The sequence below is a fragment of the Castor canadensis genome, chromosome 8 (assembly GCF_047511655.1).
Source record: "Castor canadensis chromosome 8, mCasCan1.hap1v2, whole genome shotgun sequence".
In the NCBI taxonomy this organism is placed as follows: domain Eukaryota; kingdom Metazoa; phylum Chordata; class Mammalia; order Rodentia; family Castoridae; genus Castor; species Castor canadensis.
Window position 1 is genome coordinate 148710821 of NC_133393.1, and position 22470 is coordinate 148733290.

At 55.2% G+C, this 22470-nt stretch overlaps 2 protein-coding genes across 12 annotated transcripts in view; one reads left to right on the forward strand and one right to left on the reverse strand.

Annotated features, from left to right (window-relative positions):
* Positions 1–41: 41 nt before the first annotated feature.
* On the forward strand, positions 42–11037 carry Maff (MAF bZIP transcription factor F). Of its 3 annotated transcripts, XM_074084475.1 has the most exons (4): positions 42–280; positions 4478–4593; positions 8798–8864; positions 9278–11037. In XM_074084475.1, the coding sequence occupies exons 3-4, from the start codon at positions 8829–8831 to the stop codon at positions 9728–9730; spliced, it is 489 nt and encodes a 162-aa protein (XP_073940576.1). In that variant the 5' UTR covers positions 42–280; positions 4478–4593; positions 8798–8828; the 3' UTR covers positions 9731–11037. The 3 variants fall into 3 exon arrangements, with proteins under 3 accessions (XP_073940576.1, XP_020028887.1, XP_073940577.1); XM_020173298.2 differs by lacking the exon at positions 4478–4593; XM_074084476.1 differs by lacking the exons at positions 42–280; positions 4478–4593 and adding an exon at positions 4600–7478.
* A 1492-nt stretch (positions 11038–12529) lies between these two features.
* Positions 12530–22470, reverse strand: part of Tmem184b (transmembrane protein 184B) — a 47534-nt gene continuing 37593 nt past the window's right edge. For 5 of the 9 annotated variants that reach the window (XM_074084469.1, XM_074084470.1, XM_074084468.1 and 2 more), the window contains 6 exons: positions 22329–22404; positions 19330–19421; positions 18329–18498; positions 17691–17885; positions 15769–15789; positions 12800–14895 (listed from right to left, as the gene is read on the reverse strand). In XM_074084469.1, coding sequence (XP_073940570.1) covers positions 14654–14895; positions 15769–15789; positions 17691–17885; positions 18329–18498; positions 19330–19421; positions 22329–22404 — 796 coding nt within the window. In that variant the 3' untranslated portion in view covers positions 12800–14653. The other 4 variants (XM_074084473.1, XM_074084467.1, XM_074084471.1 and 1 more) reach the window with 3 other exon arrangements.

Genomic DNA, 22470 nt, shown 5'->3' on the forward strand with positions numbered 1-22470 from the left:
ATGACGTCACCGCATGACTGGGTTTTTATGAATGAAAGGAATCCTGTGAGTGAGTAATTCCGGGAAGCTCGCTTTACAACTCCGTGCAGCTCCGGCCCCCTGAGCCGCCCGCCCCACAACAAAACTCCGCGCGGCGCTCCCTGAAGTCTGGTGCGGTTCGGAGCGGAGGGGAAGACAGACCAGGGCGCGGGCTGGGACAACCACCGCGACAGCCGCCAGGACAGCAGTGAAGGCGCACGCGAGCGAGGGGTCCCAGGCAGGCCTAGCGGGCCGTGAGCGGGTGAGGAGCGCTGTTGAGGGACGGGGATCGGGCGCGGAACCCCCGGGCGGCAGGGTTTCCGCATCTCGAGGTCGTGCCCGGGCTGGTCTCCGGGCCCGCTCCGTCGGTGATCGCATGTTTCCATCGCTAGGACCGGGGGTTGGGGGGGGGAAGGGAAGCAGGTCGGGGTGGGACCGAGACCCGGCCAAAGCCAGAGGGGTGGGGTGGGGGTGGGGACGGGCCCTCCTCCCCCTGGCGCCGGCCGGGGAGCCGCGGAGCCGGGAGGAAGGGGCAGCGCGGGCTGGCGAGCGTCAGCGTCCGCCCAGGCGGGGGCGAGGGCGGTGTTTGCACGTACGTGACTCGGTGAGAACAGTCCCTGGACCGGTGCCCGCTGGCCGTGTGTGCGCGGTTTGTTTACGTCCGAGGGCGGCGGGCGTGCGTGTGTGTTCCCTGGCGAGCGTCCTGGGTATCCTGCCGGGTGCGTGCGCGCGCGGTGTTCCTTGTGCGTGTGTGTCCCCGCCCGCGCGCGCTCCCTAGAGCCTGACACTAGCGGTGTGTACCTTGCAGAGGGTGTGCCCCGGGCGTCCACAGGGGTAAATGCGGAATAAGGACCCGAGTGAAGGAAGCTGTCCAGTCCGTGGTCACACGACACACGGTCTGGAAATTCTCGTCTGGGCTGTTCCCACCAGCTAGGACTGCCTGGCCCCTGCTCTCTCCGGAGTTTCCCAGGGCTGTAGCCATGTGAGCCCAGTGTTTGTCACCCGCCCAGGGCCTGCAACTGAAGCCAAGGAATAGGACAGAGGTATCAAAAACCCCACCCAGCTGAGCTGGGAGTAAGGTGACGGAGCCACCCTTCACGTGGCCCCCTGGTGGATCTGGTAACAAAGTGGGTTGGAGCCCAGGTCCTTGTTTCCAGGTTTTCCGGTCCCCTAGGGAGAACACACCCTTGGGATTTGTTCTTCCCAGCACTGTCTATTCCTTCAGTCTCAGGAGAAAAAGAAAGGGCCAGAGACTTTGAGGTGGAGGTCAGGGTCTGAAGGATCCCAGATTAGTTCCCTCGTGTGTACTCCAGGCTGATCAGGGTTAGAGTCTGCACCTGCTGGGTCCGGAGACGGGGTGGGGTTGGTTGCCACCCTCATGGTAGTTTCAGTTCACAGGTGGGACTAGTTAGACTGGACCTATGCCTGGACTGCTGGACCCCATAGACTGGTTAAGGACTGGACCAGCTGGTAAACCTGAGTCCTCACCCTGGGCCAGGCAGGGTCACCAGGCAAGAGGCATTGGTGGTTTTTTGCACCAAGGATTGATAAATGAGAGACAGGGAAGACCTAGTCCTACCCAGCCATGAACCCTACTGAAAGCACCTGCTTGTCTCAGCAGCCTGAAGGATTCCTTGCTGGGCAAGGAATTTCATGATCCAACTCCAACTTCCCCATCCCATCCTTTCCATAGGGCTATGGAATCACACAGGGGCAACTGAGCTTGCAAGGTGGGGAGCCAATGATCTTTTATCCCCATCTGCAGCAGGAGCCAGTCAACCTTCCAGGTGGCAGGATGGGAGGTGGAATAGGGGAACCATGGGAAAGCGGAGCCAACAGCTAGGCCAGGAGTTAGCTGTGTGTGGAGTCTGAGTAACGGGCGGGGGTGGCAGGAGCACAGGAACCAGAGGAGCCCATCCTCAAGGCTGGGCAGGAAATATCCCCCAATAGGGTTAGGGGTCAGTGGGTGAGGGGAAGTGGCTGGTTGGCTCAGTCGCAGGTGAAAAGTTAGCATTGGAGAGTTCAACCTCCTGTTGACACCCTGCAGGTCCACTAGGGTCCAGGACCCAGCATGGCCGCTAGCGGATACTTTTAGTCTTGCGTTGCCCTTGAGCGCCTGTGGTGGGCTGGATGCTGGGGATGAGATGATGGGCAACCAGATGTGGAGGCTGCCCTGGGAAGGGAGCTTACAGCTGAGCAGGGGAATACAAAGGAGAGCCACAGAACTAAATGCAAAGCCTCCGCTGAGATGTGTGGCATGAGGGGAAGTAACGCTGGCAAAAAAGTATGTAACAGTGTTCGAACTTGGGACAACCACGGACGGTTTCCCTGAGGAGGCAACTAGTGAGCAGAGTCTGGTGGAGTGGTGATTGTCTGTGAAGCCACTGAGAGCAAGGGCTGCAATCCTCCTTTGGTCCTTCAGAGCCCAGCACAGAGCCTGGTGCAGAATAGGTGCTTCTTGAATGTTTGATGATTGAAGAAATGAGTACTGGATCCATGTTGTTGAAGAATGCCATAGCTTGTGAAGGAAAAAGCCTAGGGATGCTGGGAAGTAGAAAGCCAGGTCTTGGGGTGTAGGATTCTTGAAGGAGGCTCCCTAAAATGAAAAGGGCCCAGGTGATACCTCATACACACACACACACAGCATGGAGGCCAGCAGTGCAGGGTCTCAAAAGGTGACAATCATGGTCATGATCCCACTGACCCTCTTAGGGTTGGAGCTTCGTAGAGGTAAGCAAGACTAGAGGCCAGTGAGAGCGAGGCGGCTGTGGTCTTGGTGCAGTCAAAAAAGGAAGTGGCCCCTGGCTGTGCAGGTGGAGAAGAGGGGGTGGTCAGGGCTGACAATCCCAGTATTTGTGTTCTCATGCCTTCAGGGAGCCTTCCCTGATTTCCTTTCCCTTCCTTAAATGTTGGTGATCTTGGAGCTCTATTCTGGGGCAGAATCTGACACTCAGCTCAGAGATGTCATTACTGGGTGGTACCTTAGGCTTTAGCACGTTGGGAAACCGAGGCCCAGAGAGAGAGCATGACATGCCTGAAATCACACAGCAAACGTGTGGGTGGCAGAACTGCGCAGCTTGATTCTCCCAGCCTTGCTCCCTTCCAGCAGGGAGGAGGCGCCCCTGTGCTAGCTGCCAAGACCCAGGCAAACACATTTTTTCCCTCTGTCCTCACTGAGCAAGAGGCTGGCTCAGCAGCCAGAGAGGAGCTCAGGCCAGCAGGGGCGGGGTGTCTGTAGGATGTCTCTGGACTGGACTGAGGGGCCAGGGAGGGTGAGCAGGAGGGCTGTGGCCCTGACTGGGTAGCTGTCATCCCCCAGGAATAAGCACACTCTCTGGGCCTCCAAATACAGTTAGGACGCTCAGGCCTGGAGGTCAGCTCTGCCGATTTCCAAGAGATGAGAGGCTGAGAGAGGTGGGGCCCCAGGGCTAGGCAGACTGGTGATGATGGAGGACCCCAGACCCCTGGGCTTGCATCCTAGGAGTCCTGGCCTGCAGCTAGAGACCAAAAGCCTGAGGTGATGAGAAAGTCCCCCCTCCCGTGATGGTCCCTCTTTGACTGGCTGACTGCTGAGCTAGGACATTCCTGGGCAAATGAGGGCCTCTGCTGACTTTTGGGATATAGCTGAGGGCTGAGGAGGCGAAGGCTAGGATGGGGGGCATGGAGAAGAAAAGGAAGAGCAGCTTACAGTCACAGCCAGCGGCAGCCTGGTCTGCAAGAAGGATGACCACCAGTCCCACCCCTTGGGCTGTGTTGAGAAGGATTCTGAAGTCGTGTCCGGGCTCAGTGGAAATCAGTGCTGTGTTGAGAAAGATCCCCGAGGCTGTCTCCCACCTCATTGGGAGTAGGTGCTGTGATTGGTTAGTGATGTCTGTGCCGAGAGCAGAGGGAGGGTGATGTGAGTGGGATGAGCTGTGTGCAATTCCTAGTCTTATCTAAGCAACTGTGTTTTGTACACAAATGCTATTATGATCACCCCCCACTGAAGAGACCATGGCCCAGAGAGGACAGTTGACTTGCGAGAAACCAGGGTGTTCTGCCAACGCTCTGCATTAGGCACAGCACCCTGTAATCAACACCCAGCACCCAACAGGCTCTCAGTTGACCTGCGCAGAGAGAGGCTCCCCTCTCCCATGTGGTCTTTCAGTGGAACCCAGAACACCCAGGCATCACTCACTACCCTGGTTCCCCAAACAGCTGGCAAGGGAGCCTGGATATTTGGTGGCCCTTGCATATCTTATACCTGGCAGGCCTAATGCACATTGGCATATCGGAGCCAGGGGGCTTTGGAGACTGGCAAGTCACAAGGGTGAGGCAACAGAGCCCAGAGAAGAGGCTCTTGCAGGCCTATACTGTGTGGAGGCACATGGCTCAGTGTGTTTTCAGTCCTGGACTCTACCCTGTGCTGGCTCTGTGACCCTGAACTATTGCATTGCCCTCTCTGGGTATTACTTCACAGCACTGTCCGGAGGACCAGGGAGATATCAATGTCAAAGGATCAAGATTCAGCCCTGCACCTTGACAGGTGTTCAGAATTCCTCCCCATCCGCACAGTCAACTGCTGTGTGACTTCAGGCAAGTGGTGTTACTCTCTGGGTCTCTACCTTCTCTTCAGTAAAGTAAGGAGGCAGGGCAAGATGACCTCTAGAGGCCTTTCCTACCGTGACCCTGGCCAGCCCAGAGAAGCTGAGTCAGAACAAGACCAGACTCCCGAACACTCAGCAATTTGAACAACCTCCCAGTGTTCACTGTTCATACGACGTGCTGCCACCAAAACTGTGAGAGGCAGGTATCGCAGTCCCATCCTATAGAGGGGAAAGCAGAGACCCAGAGAGGTGGAGTGGCTCTGCCAAGGTCACACAGCCTGGAGAAAATGAGGATGGGATTCAAACTCGGGCTTGTCTCCCAAGCCAGGCCCTTTCCCTATTTCCCACACCCCACTGGAGCCTCCTTCCTCTCCCTTCGTGTTCTTCTGCATCTGGACGTCTCTACCAAGGGGAAGCCAGGAGGCAGAAGGGAGGAAGAGCTGGAGACAGGGCCATGAGGTTTTTCTCTCAGACGTTATTCCACGGGGTTGGGGCTCGGAACTTGATTGGGACGTTGACCATCTGTGTGATCATGTCAGATGATTCACTCCCTCCTGTTACCCCAAAAATGCATCCTGCCCCTGCCAGGCCCTGAGCTGAGCAGCCTCAAGTGCCTGAGACTGACTCAGCCATCTCGTGGAGGGAGACAAGGAACAAGTCCATTGCAACCCCTGGAGGAGAGGAAGGGGTCATCTAACATGACCTAGGAGTCAGGGAGGGCTTCCTGGAGGAGACATCTGCACCAGGCAGAAGGATGAGCAGGAGTCTGAGAGTTGGGGGAGGAAAAGACAAAAATGTCACCAGGTGGGAGGTGGTCCAGAGACAGGAAAGCGCGGGTGGGAGGAAGTGAAAGAAATTCCTTGTGGCTGAAGGCAGAACGGAGGTGGGGGGGGGTAGGAAATGGGGTGACATTCAAGGCGCTGGACATGCAAGGTCTGACTGCCACATGCACATCTGGACTCTGTCCTCAAGATGGTAGGGAGCCGGCAGAGGCACCATGTCAGATTCACATGGGGGACAGGTCCTGCAGTTGCTGAGGAGCAGATAGGGTGGGTGGGGCAGGTGGCCCTTTAAGAGGCTGCATCACAGGGTGGGTTTGGTGAGGGTAGCTTGTGAATGTCTCCAGGTGGCATCTGTGAAAAGTCAGGCCAGCTGAGAGGTTCCATGTGATTTGTCCAGACAGGTCTGATGCAGGCAGGGCATGGAGGCCCCCAAGGAGAGCTAGGTGAGCAGCCAGGGCCTCAGTCCCTCAGGGGTTGTTGAGACAGATAGAGAAACTGATGCCAGAGCCCAGGATAAGCCTGCATGTTCAGCCATGAGAGCTGTAGCTCAGGAGTGCGCTCTGTGAAGCAGACCCCCTGCCCCACCCAGGATCAACACAGGACATCGAGAACTCTGATTCCTGACCTGGGGCTCAGGCTGCAGCTTTTCCCCAGCCATATCATAAGAAACCTGGTAGGTTTTTATTGTTTTGGCAGTCCTGGGGTTTGTGCTTGCTAGGCAGGTGCTCAGCCACACCCCCAGCCCTTGTTATTTTTGAGACAGGGAGGGGTCTGCTTGAGCCATTTGTGGGGTTGACCTCATGGGTCAGCCCAGCCTCTGACACATCTGGCAGAATGCAGGTATCTCCCACAGACACTGGAGAAATACAGAGTGCACAGACCCAGGCAGTCCTCCAACTTGCTATGTACACCTGGCTGGTCTCAAACTCATGATCATCCTGCCTTAACCTCTCAAGTGCTGGGATTACAGGCTGGCATGGGTGCACCACTACACCCAGGCCTGACAGCTGAGACCCTCCTGGCCCCAGGGCCACTCTGCCAGGGGAATCTCTTGAATTGCCAACTTCCCGTTCCTGTCCCACTCCTTCCTTCCCTTTGAGCTGCCAACCCCCTGACTGTGTGGGCCAGGAGGAGCTGGGGGTTCCTGAGAAGCCATGGACTGTCCCCACCTTGGCCTGAGTCATTCTAGAATTCAACAACTAGCACTTGAGAATCTGTTCTGGCCAGGTACTGTCTAAGTTCTGGGGAGACATGTCTGTGAGTGGCAATGCTTCCATACAGTGAAAGTGCTGTCAAGAAACGTGAGGTAGGGTGGGGCACCAGTGGCCTGAAATCCTAGCTACTTGGGAGGTTGAGATCAGGAGGATCGCAGGTCCAGGCCAGCTTGGGCAAATAGTTCGCAAGACTCTATCTCCAAAATAACCAGAGCAAAATGGACTGGAGGTGTGGCTCAAGTGGTAGAGCACATGCTTTGCAAGCCCAAAGCCCTGAATTCAAATCCCAACCCACCAAAAAAAAAGAAACGTGAGGTAGGGAAAGGGAAACAGGCAGTGTGCATTGTGTGTCTGTGTGTGTGTGTGTGTGTGTGTGTGTGTGTGTGTGTGTGAGAGAGAGAGAGAGAGAAAGAGAGAGAGAGAGAGAGAGAGAATATCTAAATTGAGAGAACATGAGATTTGAAGAGAGACCCAACAAAGTTAAGAAGGAAAGTTTGGGGCTATCCTGTAAACAGGAATACCAGGCTGCGCAAAGGCCCCGAGGAGGACACACAGTGCATTTGAGGAAAGACAAGTGCCGAGATGCATTGGATGGTACCTTGTGGCTGTTGTGTGATGATCCGATTTATTCCAAGTGACGCGGGACCCATGGAAGGGTACTGAAAGAGGTGTGATATGACCTGATTAACACCCAACTCTGTCATGGGGAACTGAGGCACAAAGTGGAGCCCCCTCCAAAAGGCCAAAATGTGTTTGGTACCAGGTCTGTGCACTTTGTATTTCTCCAGTGTCTGTGGGAGATACCTGCATTCTGCCAGATGTGTCAGAGGCTGGGCTGACCCATGAGGTCAACCCCACGGATGGCTCCAGAAACCAAGGTCTGGCCCTGGCTTTTGCCCCCTGCTCTCTATCAGTCTGGGCATTGTTAATGACAATTCATAGGATGCTACTCCTTCCTTAGCTCCTTCTTCCTTCTTTGCTCCTCACCACCCTCCCCTCCCCAGGGGGGTTGTTAGATGAGGAAACTGGGGCTTACAGTGAAGGGGGTAGAAGATCAGATCAGCTGGGGACAGAGAGGTCCCTTCAAAGGTCCTTTGAGACATGGCTCTCTTCTAGCCCAGAGCAATGACCATTGACCCCCAAATGTCCCTTCCATGAGTTTTTATTCACCTCTACCTCCCTAGTGCCAAGCACATTGCTGGCAAACAGCTGGTCAACAAATAGTTGTTGAAGGAATATGAGGCTTTCAGCCTGTGGGGGAGGAAGCCCCCACAGTGCTTCATCAGTCCAGGAAAGGCTGCCCCACCTGCCTAGGCCAAGCTAGGCAAACCCCACTGCTAGACAACCCAGGCAGTTTGGAAGTCTTCCCAAAACACAGTTGAGGATGAGGGCAACTTGGGAGGGGACTGAGAGGCTGGTCCTTGATTGGATGCCGGCTGGACTTTAGGATGTCATTAACCTGTACATAGGTTTCGTGCACTTCTCTGTATGTAGGTTATACTTTAATGAAAAGCTAAAAGAAAAAAGGCAAAACAAAACATCAGATCTAAAACTTGGGCCAAGCATGGTGGTTCAGACCTGTAATCCCAACATTCAAGAGGTAGAGGTGGGAGGATTGAGAGTTCAAGGCCAGACTGGGCTACATAGAAAGACCCTGTCTTTAAAAATAAATAAATAAACTATGTTCTGGCCCCAGGTGGAGGGAGGGGCATCCACTCATTTGGTGCATATTTATTGAGCACCAACTGCATGCCAGGCACTGATTAGGCATAATGGTGCATAGTAAGACAGGCAATGCCTCTGCCTCATGGACTTACATTTTGGTGGAGGAGGGGTGGGAGGGACAGACAAACCATAAACCAGGAGGGAAGCAGACAAGAATTGCAGAAGAGTTGACATATGAGGGCTAGTAAATGGGGTTGGTGATGTGACATAGGAGGTGGCACTGGGTAGAGACAGGGGTGATGCAGCCTCACCAGGGGAAGATAGAATAGTAAAGGGGGCAGCAAGTGCAGAGCCCTGAGGCTCACCACACAATTTAAGGAGGCCACAGTGCTGGACCACTGTGGTCAGAGGAAGGTACTAGGCATAAATTCTGAGACGGGCCTTCAATGCCAACGTGTGGAGTGCGGATTTCACTCTAAGTGGGGGAAAACCCAGAGGAACCAAAGTGACTGTGAGCACCTTTCTGCCCTAGGTCTGCAGGCCAGAGGGCACCTTGTGCAAACATGTCTGGGGATGCCTTGTCCAACAAAGCCCTGAAGGTGAGGAGTCCTGCTGTGGTCCCCAAGGTCCCCTTTCCCAATCAGAGCCTCCACGCCCGGACTTCCCCTCCAGTTCCCGAATCCCCAGTGGCAGCTCAGCGCCACTGGGCCTGCTTCCCCATTTGAAGGTGCTTTCCGGGCTGGGTTTCTCTGGCCGAGTCCAGGACTTGACGCTTGGTTAGATTTCCACGAGCCCTGGGGTGGCCTCCTTTGGTGTGCCGACCCTGGTTTGCGCTGGTTTCCCCTTTCCGGATTCCCGCTCACCTTGTGGGCGCTGGATCAAGTCCAGCAACCACCTCGGTGGCCAAGGTGGTGGCTGGGGAGCACTGGGGTAGAGGGGAGCGGTCCCCAGCAGGGGCCGCGCGCCAGCCCAGGACTCGGGACCCCAGACCTCAGTTTCCCCACGCCCGCAGGTCAAGCGCGAGCTGAGCGAGAACACGCCGCACCTGTCAGACGAGGCGCTGATGGGGCTGTCGGTGCGCGAGCTGAACCGGAACCTGCGCGGGCTCTCGGCGGAGGAGGTCACGCGGCTCAAGCAGCGGCGCCGCACGCTCAAGAACCGCGGCTACGCGGCCAGCTGCCGCGTGAAGCGCGTGTGCCAGAAGGAGGAGCTGCAGAAGCAGAAGTCGGAGCTGGAGCGCGAGGTGGACAAGCTGGCGCGCGAGAACGCCGCCATGCGCCTGGAGCTCGACGCGCTGCGCGGCAAGTGCGAGGCGCTGCAGGGCTTCGCGCGCTCCGTGGCCGCCGCCCGTGGGCCTGCTGCGCTCGTGGCGCCCGCTAGCGTCATCACCATCGTTAAGTCCGCGCCTGGTCCTGGGTCTGGCTCCGCCCCCAGCCCGGACCCGGCCCCCGCCGGCTGCTCCTAGTGTCCGCTTGGCCCCGCCCCCTTCCCAAGCCACGCCCCTCCGAGCCCCCACCCACCCAAAGTGCCTAAGCGCTGACTCGGCCCCCAAGTCCTATTTCTCTGCGGCCACCAACCTCTGTGGTGAGCACACACATTTCCTTCCCGGGCTCGATCTTCCTCTTGCAGCCCCCCAAACTGGGACCTTATGGCCCTGGGGAGGGGCAACTTGGTTAGGTTGGTGGGGCGTCTGGAGCCAGGGGCCCTGGCTCCCAGCCTTCTGAAATCAGGAGGAATGGGACATGGAACCGACTCAGAGAAAAGCTGTCAGGAGAAGGGGAAGGAGGGCATGCCTCATTTTGGAATTGCTAGGATTGTGCCAGTACAAGGATTCAGAACTAGATCTGGCACTGTCTGTAAAGTAAGGGGCTGTCCTGCTGGCTCACTGAAGACACCTCCCACCTCTGCTTTGGGCCTGTGAGTGTTGGGCTTCACAAAGCTAAGAGGAGCCTTAGGGCCAGTAAAGCCCAGTGAACAGGTGAGGAAGCTGTCCAGCATACAGGACTGTTCCAAAAAGCCACATGTCACTTAGGGTGGAGCTGGAACGAAAAGCCAGGCCTTCTCACTACTGCCTCTTTAAGATTCCGGCCATGGATTTCAGGGGATCAGTGGGACTGAAAAAAATGTAGGAGGGCCTCCCTGGCCCGACAACAGCTCTCTGCAAGGCAGGTGAAGAGAAGTAGAGGGAGAGAGAAGGTGACACAGGAGGAGGAGAGGGAAGGAACTGGCCTGGCTCAACCCTGGGCTCTCCCTGTAGTCAGGGAGTCCGGGACCTGGCCAAAGAGAAAGGGAATAATGGAGGTGACCCCTGTGATGGGAAGACAAAGAGACAGAGCCTGCAGTCCCAAAGCCAGGAGTAGGGGTCCTTGGAAATAAGGACTCCACTCAACCTTTGAGTGTCCCCTGTGCGGTAGGGGCTGACCACTGCCATTGATTGCCCTTCTCCTGGGAAGCCCGCCCCTCCCCCAAACACTGTACACAGCTGCTCCTCCCCACTGTTTATTTATTGCACGAATCTAAGTTATTCTCCCCAGCCAGAGCCCAGCTCCTGCTCCCTGGCTGGGCTCTGAGCTGGGCTTTATATTTTATAACTGCAAATAAATCACATTTTATCTTATATTTAGGGAAAGCCGGGTGGCAACCACAAAAAGTTTTTAAAAAACTGCCCGGCTCCCAGAATTTATTTATTTTCTGACCTACAGTGAGCCAGTTATCTGCCTTGTGTATTTTGTAGACTTTCTGAATAAAGTCAAATTCTTTTTCCACAGACAAGTATATGTCCTGGGTTCTGTTTTGTGTGTGTTCTGAATGAGTGGCCAGAGATGGGTGGTCAGTACCCTGTGGTGGGTGGGGAGGCTGTGCCCCTTTCACTGGCTCTTGCCCATGGGGATGAGTGGAGACAGCATGAGGAAGGATGGTGCTGAAATTTCATCCTGCCTGGGACTGTGGAGAGCCCAGAAGCCTCCCTGGGGTAGGGTTCAGTTCCCTGGGCACCCTTCAGGGAATGCACAGTCTCACCCAGGGAGAAAAAGTACTGGATTTCAGAGTAAATCTTTATAGCACTTTCCCCTGAGTCTGATTTTCTACAGTCAAGGTGGAAATATTTTCCTTTTGCTTTAGAAGGCCCAGGGAGGAAGGCAGAGAGAGAAATGGCTTCCTCAGTTCGTCTGCAGGTCCCAGTCTTAAGCTGAGATCTCATCCTGTCACTCATGACAAGCCTCTCTCTGCCAGGTCTCAGGGCCCAGGAAGAAGAGTGAAGACTGCGGTCTTTAGTCAGGGACATCAGGGTTTAAATCCAAATGTGCATTTTCCTAGCTGTGGCCTGGGTTTACCTGTTTGTAAAATAAAGGTGCTATAGGGCACAGGCGAGAAGGATAGTGGGGCCTAAAGGGTGCAAGCTTTAATGGAGAATAAATGTTTACGATTACACACTCCCGGGGTGAGGACCATGTGTGGTTAGGCAGGGAGGGATGGCGAGGCCAGGGAAGGGGCAGGATTGGAGTGGGGGAAACAGCGAAACCACATGGCTTGCCGGGCCTTCAAACACTTCTCCCCCCTCAGGCTGGGACTCTGTCAGAGCTTCATCCTGAAATGCTGAGCTCAGGCCTTGGGCATGGGCAGCAGGAGGCAGCCGGAGGGACAAGAGGGCCATTTACTTCCAGGTTGCAGCCTGGCTGGGAAATTCTCCGCCCTCGCGGCATTCCTGGGCACTCAGTCAGCAGCCGGTCAGGCCCCACAAAGGCATGTGGGTGGAGGGACGGTGCCCATGGCCCAGTATCCTTGCCCCAGGCTTCCTGTCTCCTAGGGTCCCAGGATGGAGGGTGGGCTCCAGAAGGCAAGGAGGATCTCCTGAGGTCTCCCCCGCCCCACCCCAGGACATGGCCTGCAGAATAGTCTCCATCTACACAGCTGACAGAATGGGGAACAAGGTATCAACCCACTACATGCAGGCCCTGTGGGGTGGGGAGAGCATCTTGTGACAAACTGGTTGGGAAAGGGGGAGCCCCTTTGTCTAATGGGGGACCTGGAATGTAATTTTTGTCTCTGGCAATATGAACTTCTCCTCCCAAGGCCTATACTATGTGTCAAACACGAGAGAGTGGACACCCCTGCTTACCACCAGTACACCCAACCCTACCCCCAAACACAAGGAAAGGACAAAGTGTCACCCACAAGCAGAAGAGATTTCAATACAATCTATATTATCTCATATATATATATATATATATATATATATATATATATATGTATATATATGAGATTATATATATATATATATATATATATATATATATCTTCCTCACTTTATTTGCTCACTTGTCACGCATTTAAAATGTCACAGAGACCAAAATAGAGCGGCTTTCTGGTGGAACTCATGGCAGTCATACGACAAGATATAAAACTAGGGACTCCGTCTTCTCATACATGATACAATTAACTTTTCAAGTATTTTTTATGTACAAAGAGCTACTCTATCTGGAAAAGAAAGAGAAGGTAGGTTATGCATCCTAGGAAGGAGGAGGGGATGGAGCAGGAGGGCACAGGTTCTGTCCCCCCTGCCCCCAGGGACCACTGGTTCCTGCCACTGAGCTCCCCCCAGCCCTACCCACCATGTTAGTGGGCAAGCGCCAGGGCAGGTGGAGACCAAGGGAAGCAGGAATCAGCAACACACTTTGGCCTGGAAGGAGAAAGGAAAACAAGTCAGAGAAACAGATTTGTGAGCGCAAATGTGGCAGGAAGCCAGGGCTACTCCCCAAACAGCCTGAACCTGTCAGTGCCCTCCTGGTAGCTTGGGACCAGCTGGCCAGCCCTACCCCCCAGATGGGGCCAGAAGGAGACATGCCATGTGCAGGCCTCCTGGATGTAAGGCAGGAAGCTGGGAAAGTTGCTGGGGTGCAACTGCACCATGAGGACCTTCCTTGGAGATCCCAGGAAGAGCCTGGTCATTCTAGGAGCAACCAAAAGAAAGCTTCCAGTGAAGGTCACAGGCAGAGCATATCCTTCTTCCACCTTATCCACTTCTCCAGGCTACTACAGCCCAAACTTAAGTACTGTCTGGGCTCCCCATGCCAGAACACCCTGCCTATAGGAACATTTGTTGCCTTGGGGGCTCTTCCTAGGGCATGAGCCCACCTGCCTAGGGGTTCCAGCCCTGGAGGAGACTCTGGGAATAAGAGGAAGGAACAGGTGGTCCCAGCCACTCCTGAGGCATAAGGGCACCTGGCCCAGTGCTGCAAGATCCTGAGTGCCAGCAACTTAACGAGACACCCTCAGGGTGTCTGGGACAGACTAGGGGCTAGGGAGGGGGCTTTCATGTATGACTAAGGCACAGAAGAGATCAGCTAGGGGACCAGACAAGGCAGAACACCAGGCCCTATGTGGGCAGGGAACCCGGGAGGTGTCTGGGACCACCCCTCTCACCTCTGGCCCCCCACTGCATGGCCGTCCCTCCTGGCCTCCCCTAGGGGCTGGTCTGAAATCTGAAGACTTAGACATTCTCCCTGTAACGGGAGGGAGGAGCCCCCAGGAGAGGCAGGACCAGCAGAGGTTGCTGACTGCTCTGAGTAGGGAGGAGGGTAGGTGTCCCCTGAGCCCTGGAGCAGCCAGGAAGCCAGGGCTTTGCCCCAGTCTCTATCAAGAGCAGGACACAAGTGTGGGCAGGCTGCTGGCTGTCCTTAGCAGGCCAGGAGGAAGGGGCTGGAAGTGGGCAGAGTGGCCACAGCAAGGGCACCCAGGAGCACAGCACCTCCTGCTTCACTAGGCAAAGGTCCAGAGGCACGAGTCCCTTCCTAGCTGGGACCCCGGTGTCTGGCTTTGATCTATGCAGCATGCCAGGCAGGCCTGGGTTAGGAGGGAAGCCCACAGAGTGCCTGTGTTCCTTCCTCTTGCCTGGAGTGAGGCAAATCTAGCATTGGACAAAGGCGGGAAGGGGGAGCAGGCAGGGAAGAGCCCAGGTTGGGGTACTGCACGGCGTGGGCAGTGGGCTGGGTCCAAGGGCCTCAGCTCTGGTAGGAAGGGGGTTTAAAAGGCTGCAGCAGGTGACCCACACAGGCATTTGGGCCTCGGTATGGCTGGTCCCAGCATGACCCCAGCATAGGACAGGCTGCAGGGGCATGAGTGCTGCAACCAGTGTCCTCTGCCCCTGGCCTGGGCAGTGCAGGGTTGGCCCTGTCTGTATACATATTCCTGAAGGCCCATGGGTGAGCCTGGGCTATCGCCAAGGGCAGGCAGCACCTGCCCGTTCCTCTGGAAGTGGTATTTTTCTGGTCCAATAAATAAAAAACAGTGGCAAAGCTGTGCCAGCTGCCTCCTGGCCTGGCTGTGAGGCCAGAGGAGGACACTGCCTGCTCCTCTCAAAGTGCAGCTCCTTCCCCATCTATGCCTGTGCCTAAAACTCATCATCAGAGCTCAGCAGGAGAGTTTTCTCGTTGTCTCGGGCACCACCGAGGCTGTGGGAGCGAGACAGGCTGTGGGCACTGCCACGCCAGGTAGGCCCGGGCTCCAGTGTGGACTGCTGAGTGTACTGCTGGTAGGCGGGGGAAAAGTTGTGGATGGCATCCTGAACGATGTCATGGGGGTTCATGGTCTCTTTGAGGCTGCTGGAGATGCTCTTCATGGGGGCGCAGCGGCCTGCGGGGAGAAGGCAGGGGGTGGGGTGGGGGCCAGGGCTGCAGAAGGGAAGGCTGTTCAGCCCCTGCCCCTAGTCCTGGGTCAGATCCCCATCCTAAGGCTGTCATTCAGCCATCCTCTCCTGGGATGGAGAACAGGTCCAGTACATGAGAAGGGGAAGGAAAGAAGCGATTCCCTGGGGAACAGGAGTGGAGAGCGAGCAACCAGGGAGTCCCAGGTGGGTGTGTGTGGTGGAGGTGGGGGTGGGGAGCAGAGGTCAACCACCACTGGGAGCTGAGATGCGCAGGCAGGAAGGGACCCAGGTAGAAAGTGGCAAGCTGTGGGCAATGTGCCCAGGCTCACAGAGCCACGCTCCCACCTGGGGAAGGCTCCTTTCGTGTGAGAAGCAGACCAGATACCCATCAGAACCAGGCTGGCCCACTTTGAGATGGTGGGGGCTCTCTGCTCTGATATGCTTTCTTCTAATTTCCTCTAAGATGCATCCCATGGGCTCCAAGGGAAGAAATGGCCCAGGCTACTAAGCCAAGCTGTAGGGGATGAGCCCAACTCTGGACCCAGGACTTCTGACTCAGACTTTAGTCTTTCCACCCTCTGTGTTCTCAGCCACGGAAGCATCACTAACTGTCCTGCTATCCCACTAATGGGCACTGTGCCCTAGATCCAAGCAGGGCATATGCTAGGAGAGACCAGGATGAAAGCAGGCAAGCTGTATGAAGGGCAGCCTTTGGCAAGCAGGCCCTCTGAATTCTCCCACCCAGGGTGGTGGGGGTGCATGTGGGGCAGAGACAGGAACACAGAGGAACTACAGAGAGGCATGCCGGTGAGTGACCAGAACTGACGTGCATGACAGACGTGCAGGGATGGGGGACCTACCGTAAGGACCGTATGTTGGCACTGCCCGCGGCCAAACCCGGGGCAAATGCAGGGCAAAGGGATGGGAGAAGCCGGAGAGATAGAGAAGACAAGAGACAGCTGAGTGAACAATAACTACCCACCCTAGACCCTGGCTGACACCACACCTTCCCTCCCCCCAGCCCCAGGCAACTGGGCCACTCTGGCTGCCCCTTAACACCAGTGAGACATCTGCCTACAGACAACTAATCCCACAGTGGTCATGCTAACAATGGTCATCCTGACTGGTGGGAAGAGTTCGACCTTCACATTTATACCAGGACACCCCACCCCCAACTTCTTCCAGATGTGACAGAAGCTGTCTGCATGAAGCCCTGGCTTTATAAACCTCACTACATTTCGCAACTGGGGAAATGGAGGCTCAGAGGGGGGAATCACACAGCAGAGAGTTTTGTACCCAGCATATTGAGAGGCTGGGTGGGACTGGGAGCCTTGAACCAGTAGGGAGGTAGGCACGGGCCCGTAGCAGCTGGGCTACATTGTAGGCCATGGTATTTCTTCCTTGGGCAGGTGTGTCTGGAGCAGTGTGTGGAAAGATGGTCCAGACCTGAGGCAAGGAGCCTCCACAGAGCCCCAGAAGGATAGAAATGGGTTTCTGCCACAGCCCAGCCTACAGCTTGGGGAGGCGGGAAGGGGTCCAGCTCCAGGCCCAAAGGTGGTGTTCCTATGGGCAGAGGCTCTGCCAAACCAAGGGATACAACCCTCAACACTGGGTGGGTGTTTGTCAGATCATTTTTGCTGGGGGCCTGGAGTGGGCAGGTGGGGCACCAGCCAGCCAGCCTCTGTAGGCAGAGGATGGGGCACAGAGTAGGTGTACTATCAAAGACCAAAGCAGCAATTCAGAGCCTGGCCAGCAGGTGTGCCAGGAGGACAAAGTACAGCAGAAGCATCTTAAGGCCACTTTCCAACCTGGGCAGGAACAGTGAAGGTAGTGGGCTGGGAAGCCCTGTGATTGCATGTCACTGCTACCCTCCACACTACTCACAGAGGCCTGTGGTGGGCATCTGGGCCTGAGGAAGTGGTTTTCTTGCCTCCAGTCACTTAGGAAAAGCTGACAGCGATGGGTCTACTGGGCAGATGCCTTTGACAGCAAGTTCCCTTCTTTCCAGCCCTTTTGGCCTCTCACTGGGTAGGTCAGCCTGGGGTACTTCTTGCTTCTTCCTCCTCCTGAAACAAACCCTCCACCTTCCTACCCACTACTTCTCTAGGCTCCTTCCAATACCCAATTACCAGGAAGCTCTGAAAGCCCAGATCAATCACAAGAAGCTCCCAGGGTGGGGGCCACACCCCATTAAAACCTTCCCGGCATTCTCAAGTACAGCTGGGGCTGCTAACCATTGTTCTAACAAGGAAGATTAGAAGTATAAAGAGAAGGCTGTTAAGAGCTATTACAATCCGGCTCTTATAAACAGGGTTGGGTTTTTTTTATTATTATTTTAGATATGGAGGCTCCTGAACTATTTGCCGGGGCTGACTTGATCCTCCCAATCTCAGCCTCCCACATAGCTGGGATTATAGGCATGAGTCACAGGCACCCAGCTGGTTTTCTTTTTTTTTTTAAGAACTTTAGAAAGCATGCCTGTAATCCCAGTACTCAGGAAACTGATGCAGAAGGATTGCAAGTTCTAGGACAGTCTGAGTTACACATCAAGTCCATCTTAAATAAAAATAAAAACAAAAAAGGATAGACACTGCAACCCGCTGTAAGAGACAGATAAGTTTAGCTTCCAGAACTAAATCAGTAGTTCTGGGTCTGCCACTACCCTACCACCACCGTGGTCCCTCTCACAAATATAGACAGGGGTCAACGCCTGTAGGATGCTGGGAAGGAGGTGCTCTGGAGCTCCTCCCATTGGGATTGTGTCCAGGAGCCTGGCTCCTACCTTGTGCGTCAAGCCTCTTGTCAGCATAGACCTTGTAGGTAAAGGCGTGCCTCAGGGCCAGGGCTGCAAAGAACATCTCCACACAGATGATGAAGTCCTGGTATCCAGCAGCCACAGTGCCCTCGCCCACAGACACGCGGGCCGAGTGGATCTTGGGGATGGCCCCACATTTCTCCAGGATGGCCAGCAGCATGCCTGGACAGAAAGGCACAGTCTGGCCCCAGGCTGGATCCCTTCCAGGCTCCCTTCTCCATGGGACCCCACCCAGATGCCCACACACCACAGTGAGGTCAGAAGTGGCCCATCTGCTCCTGTAGCACAGGAATGGTAACACAAAGCCAAAGCCAAAGCCTCTGGAAACCCCACTCTCCCAGATCCTTGCCAGTCACGAAACAGAGATATCACCAATTATGTGGAGTCTCCTGGGTCCCCCATCCAAGAGATCTCCATCAAAGAGCCCCAAAGCCTCATCCCTCCCAAATGCCTAGTGGCAGAGGCCCCTGTGAACTCCAGGCTGGGATCCCCCAGGACAATCCTGTGGCCTGAACCCCTAGTCCCAGGGGCACAGGCAGGAGGGAGGGGATGGGGCTCGAAGGATAGGGCATGTCAAAGCCTCCCAAGGCTGGGAGGAGGCTAACCTTGCCAGAAGGAGAGGAAGATGACGGACTTGACCATGAGGAACTTGAGGACAGGCCTGTAGGGACTGAGCAGCTCCCGTGTGGCAAAGTGGAAGAGGAAGAGGGCGTAAAGGGCCAGGCTGACAGAGATGTTGTAGACGATGGTCACATACAGGTAGCCACTGGTGACGCTGTGGGACAGGCACGCTCTGGCTGGGACCAGCCCTGAACAGGGCAAGGCATTCCCTCCTCTGCCCTGCCCACACAGGCTCCCCCACAGCTCTGGGCTGTGCTGCTCAGCAGGTGCAATTAGCCACTAGAAGGAGGGGGACAGGGTTCGAGGGACACAGCTGGAGAGTGGGGCAGGGCTGTGTGCCTGTATGCAGGCTGGCTCTCTGTGCTGTATTCACACAGTGTCCTTGTTCTGGGACTCACTCCTGGTGGAGGACACTGGCAGGAAAGCCAGGAAGGCCACAGCTTGATGGTCAGGTGACAGTGTCACAGTGTGGGTGACCCTGAGCTTGCTCTACTCTTGTGCAGATGAGTTACCTTCCATTTGACCTCAGCCTGCTCACCTGCTCAGGCAGGGCTGTGGGGCAGGTTGCAGGCAGTACATACGAAGGCTCGTAAGCACAGGGCCAGGCTGGTGACCACTTTTGCTAACCCTCAAAAGAAATGTGTGTGGACAACTTACATGATGGGGACTTTACAGCTGGGGACTGGCTAGTTGTTGGGCTCTTTCCCTCTTGCTCCCTGCCTAGACACTAATCATCACCCCTCTGTGGCTCACTCATGGGCACTGCTGTGCAGCCTACATGGGAACATGAGTATAGCCAAGGGCTCACTCCACTGACATTGGGACCAAGTACAAAGGGTGGCCACTGCCAGGCTCAGACTCAGATATGCAGAGAGGCATGAGCACCAGAAAGCTCAGGAAGGTCACAGTCATGGGGCCTGTCTGGCTGCAACCAGCCCTGAGCCAACACTCCCCCACATGCCTTGAGGGAAGACCTGCTACTTACTCGAAGTCCCCATCCCGGTACTTGCCGAAGGCCTGGAGGACCACAGTGCTAACGGCCATGAGTGGCTTTACCACGCAGAACTGCAGGGTGGCCTGTTTGGGGAAAGAAAGGACAAGGTCGAGGATAAGCACATATAAAGCACCTCCTTGGAGCCTATATTGGACATTGGAGACAGGGCAGAAGGCTCCATGTCCTGCCCCAAGGGGACTGCCACCTGCAGGAGGAGGCAGACTATGTGGGAGACAATAAGTAAGCAATGCAGCTGTGTAAGGAGACATGGGATGTCAGGAAAAGAAGAACCAACAGTGGACCAGGAGGTGGAAGAAAGCTCAGAGGAGAAGGGCCCATAGGGACAGTGCTTGGAGACAATGGAGGACAGACTCCCAATTCAGGGAAAGAGAGCACCTCCTACAAAGGCCCAGAGGCAGAGTGGAGAAGTGCAGGGGTTGCACTGGGAAGGGGCTATAGCACGGAGGAGGCTGGGGAGACCAGCAACCAGGTCCTGAAGGCTCAGTGTTCTGGGTAAGGCCAGGCCCTGCTAAGGAACTGACAAGGGGATTAGGTGGGTGAGTGCTGCCTTCCATACTCTCGTCCACCCTGTCTGGTTCCTTGCCCTGTGCTCTGAATCTGGGGCCAGGGTTTCTTCTGAGCTGCAGTCTGACAGGGGCTGGAGATAGTGTAGAGAATCAGCAAGGAGGGAAGAGAGGAGGCCCAAATACATGGCTTTGGAGTCCTAAAAGCTGAGATTGAATTAAGGCTGGCTGACTACTTGCTGCAGTGGCTCGGGCAATCACTCAGCCTCTGGTGGCAGCCACCCTGGTGAATAGACATAAGCAGTTCCTGTAACACAGGGTCAGTGGTGTGGAACAGTAAAGCCAGATAGCAGTGTCCTCCAGGAGCACTCAGCACTGTCTTCTGCGAGCTTGCTCAGACACTAAAGGACAGCCTTGGCTGGGCTTCCATGGTCCCTGTAAACTCAAGGGTTGTCCATGGTACCCACGGAATCCCGAGACTCACCACCCTCCTGAAAGCAAATCAACCTAAGCTACAGACCCCTTGTGGGGAGGAGGGTGTGAGTGAAACCCAAGCAGAGTGGCTCCAAATGGTACAAGGAGTGGAGTGGAGAGAGCAGCCCAGGACACCTTTCCTCCCCACAGAAGACTGGGCCAGGCCTGTGGTGAGCCCAGGTGACTCATGCTGTGATCTGCTGCAGGAAAGGTGCATGTGATGGACCAGAAAGCCCCACAGAACTTCCCTGACCCTGAAACCCTGCCCAGAAGAAGTAAATCCTGCACCCTCTGGGGAAAAGGGAAGAGCAGAAGTTCACATGAGATGTGTGGTGAGAGGACTAGATGGTGCTTCCCTGAGATGTGAGAATTTTCATTACCCTCAGTTAAAGATGAAGAAACTGAGGCACAGAAAAGCTGAAGTGGCAGATGTGGCACAGCACCCCAAGCCAGGGGATCCCAGAGCTATCAGCCAATCACACCTTGATTCACCTTGAATCACACCTGGCACAGTTCCCGTACCAGGCTGGACACTAGAATCATGTGCCAGTTCCAGAGTAGGTGGTTCCATTTGAGACCTCAGTCACTAGTCTGGGAATCTTTTGTTTAAGAGGTGTGAGGGATTAAACCCAAGACCTGCCACACGCTGGGCCAGAGCTCTACCACTAAGTCACACTCAGCAGAATCTGTACTAGGAATTGCTACTTTTAACAAACACTTCAGGAGGCTCAGACATTGGGGTCTGGCCCCAAGGATGTCTAGGCTGCCTCTGTGGCTCTGGGATGAAGCTGTGGGTGCTCTCCTGCCAGGGGAAAGAACCAAGAACCTTTATTCTCTTTCCTCTCACTACCTTTTCCTGCCGTGTTCAGGTTCAACAGCAGAGCATCTGAGCCCACAGGGCTGGGGAATAATTTATAACATAGTGATGTAGCTCTTGATCATGAGATCAAAACTTTGTGGACAATATAATGATCAAACAAGGCTGTGAGTCACAGCTGGCCTGGAACCTGGTGGCTGAACCACTGTAAACAATGGCTCTTCATGCTGCGCCCTGAGCCCTAGGCCAGGGCAGCTTTAACTCCTTCCCTGCTGCTCCAGGGGGAATTATAAATGATCCCCAGGAGGGACGATCTGGAAGCAGGGCTGCAGCCTTGTCTATCCAGGTGGAGATTTTGTGGCTGGGTCACATTGTGAGCCTAGGATTCACACAGAAGTGAGCAGCAGGGCTGCTGTCTACAGTGCCACACCTTGACTGTGGCTTTTGTTTCCCCTTTTCACTACTTGACCATGAGGGAGGGGCTGACAGAGGCCCTGTGGAAGCCAACGACAGTCATGAAAATTGGATGTGTCACCGTCAAACTACCTTCCTGAACAAGCCAGTGCTGTGTTAAAGGCTTAGAGCAGTTACCTCATCTGTTCTTTATCTGTTCTCACCCCTTGAGGTTAAGTATCATTGTGCCCCTTTGACAGAAAAGCAAACTAAAGCTCTGAGAGGTTAAATAAATTATCTGAGGTCATAATCAGAGGAGAAGCTGAAAGTCAAACTCATGATGGTCAGGTGCCTAGGCCCAGGCACTCAATGCCATCACCATATCACATCTAGCCAGGCACTAGTGGCCAAGGAAACCCCAGATGGCCTGCCCCGAAGAGGTCTGCACAGGCCTATCTGTTGTATGTCTTTAAGGCTGAAACCCTCCTGCCCCCAACTGATGACTTTTCAAACTGAGATTCTAGAATCCCCACACACTTCCTCTGATTCTCATAGGCACAGAGATTTGGTCAAATGAGCAAGAGCCTGGAAACAGCTCATTTGGGCCGATACCCCTGAAGGCCATCACTGTCTGAGCACATGTTGCTGATGCAATGCCTTCCCAACAGCTTAGGAGTAGGTAGTGGGGGGCTGGGGACCTCGGGCCCAGGGCAGCCTACAGCAGGGTTCTCCCTCCAGGTCCACAGCCTGCTCTTTCTGCCCTGGCAGTAGTGGGCACGCACCTGTTTGCAGAAGCGAAGGAATCCAATGGAGTAGGTCTTGCCCCAGAGGCAGCACGTGCCATACATACAGCTGGACCTGGAAGGCGAGCACAGGAGACAGGCAGCTGAGTGGGAAAAGGGGCTGTGGAAGGCCACCCTCCCT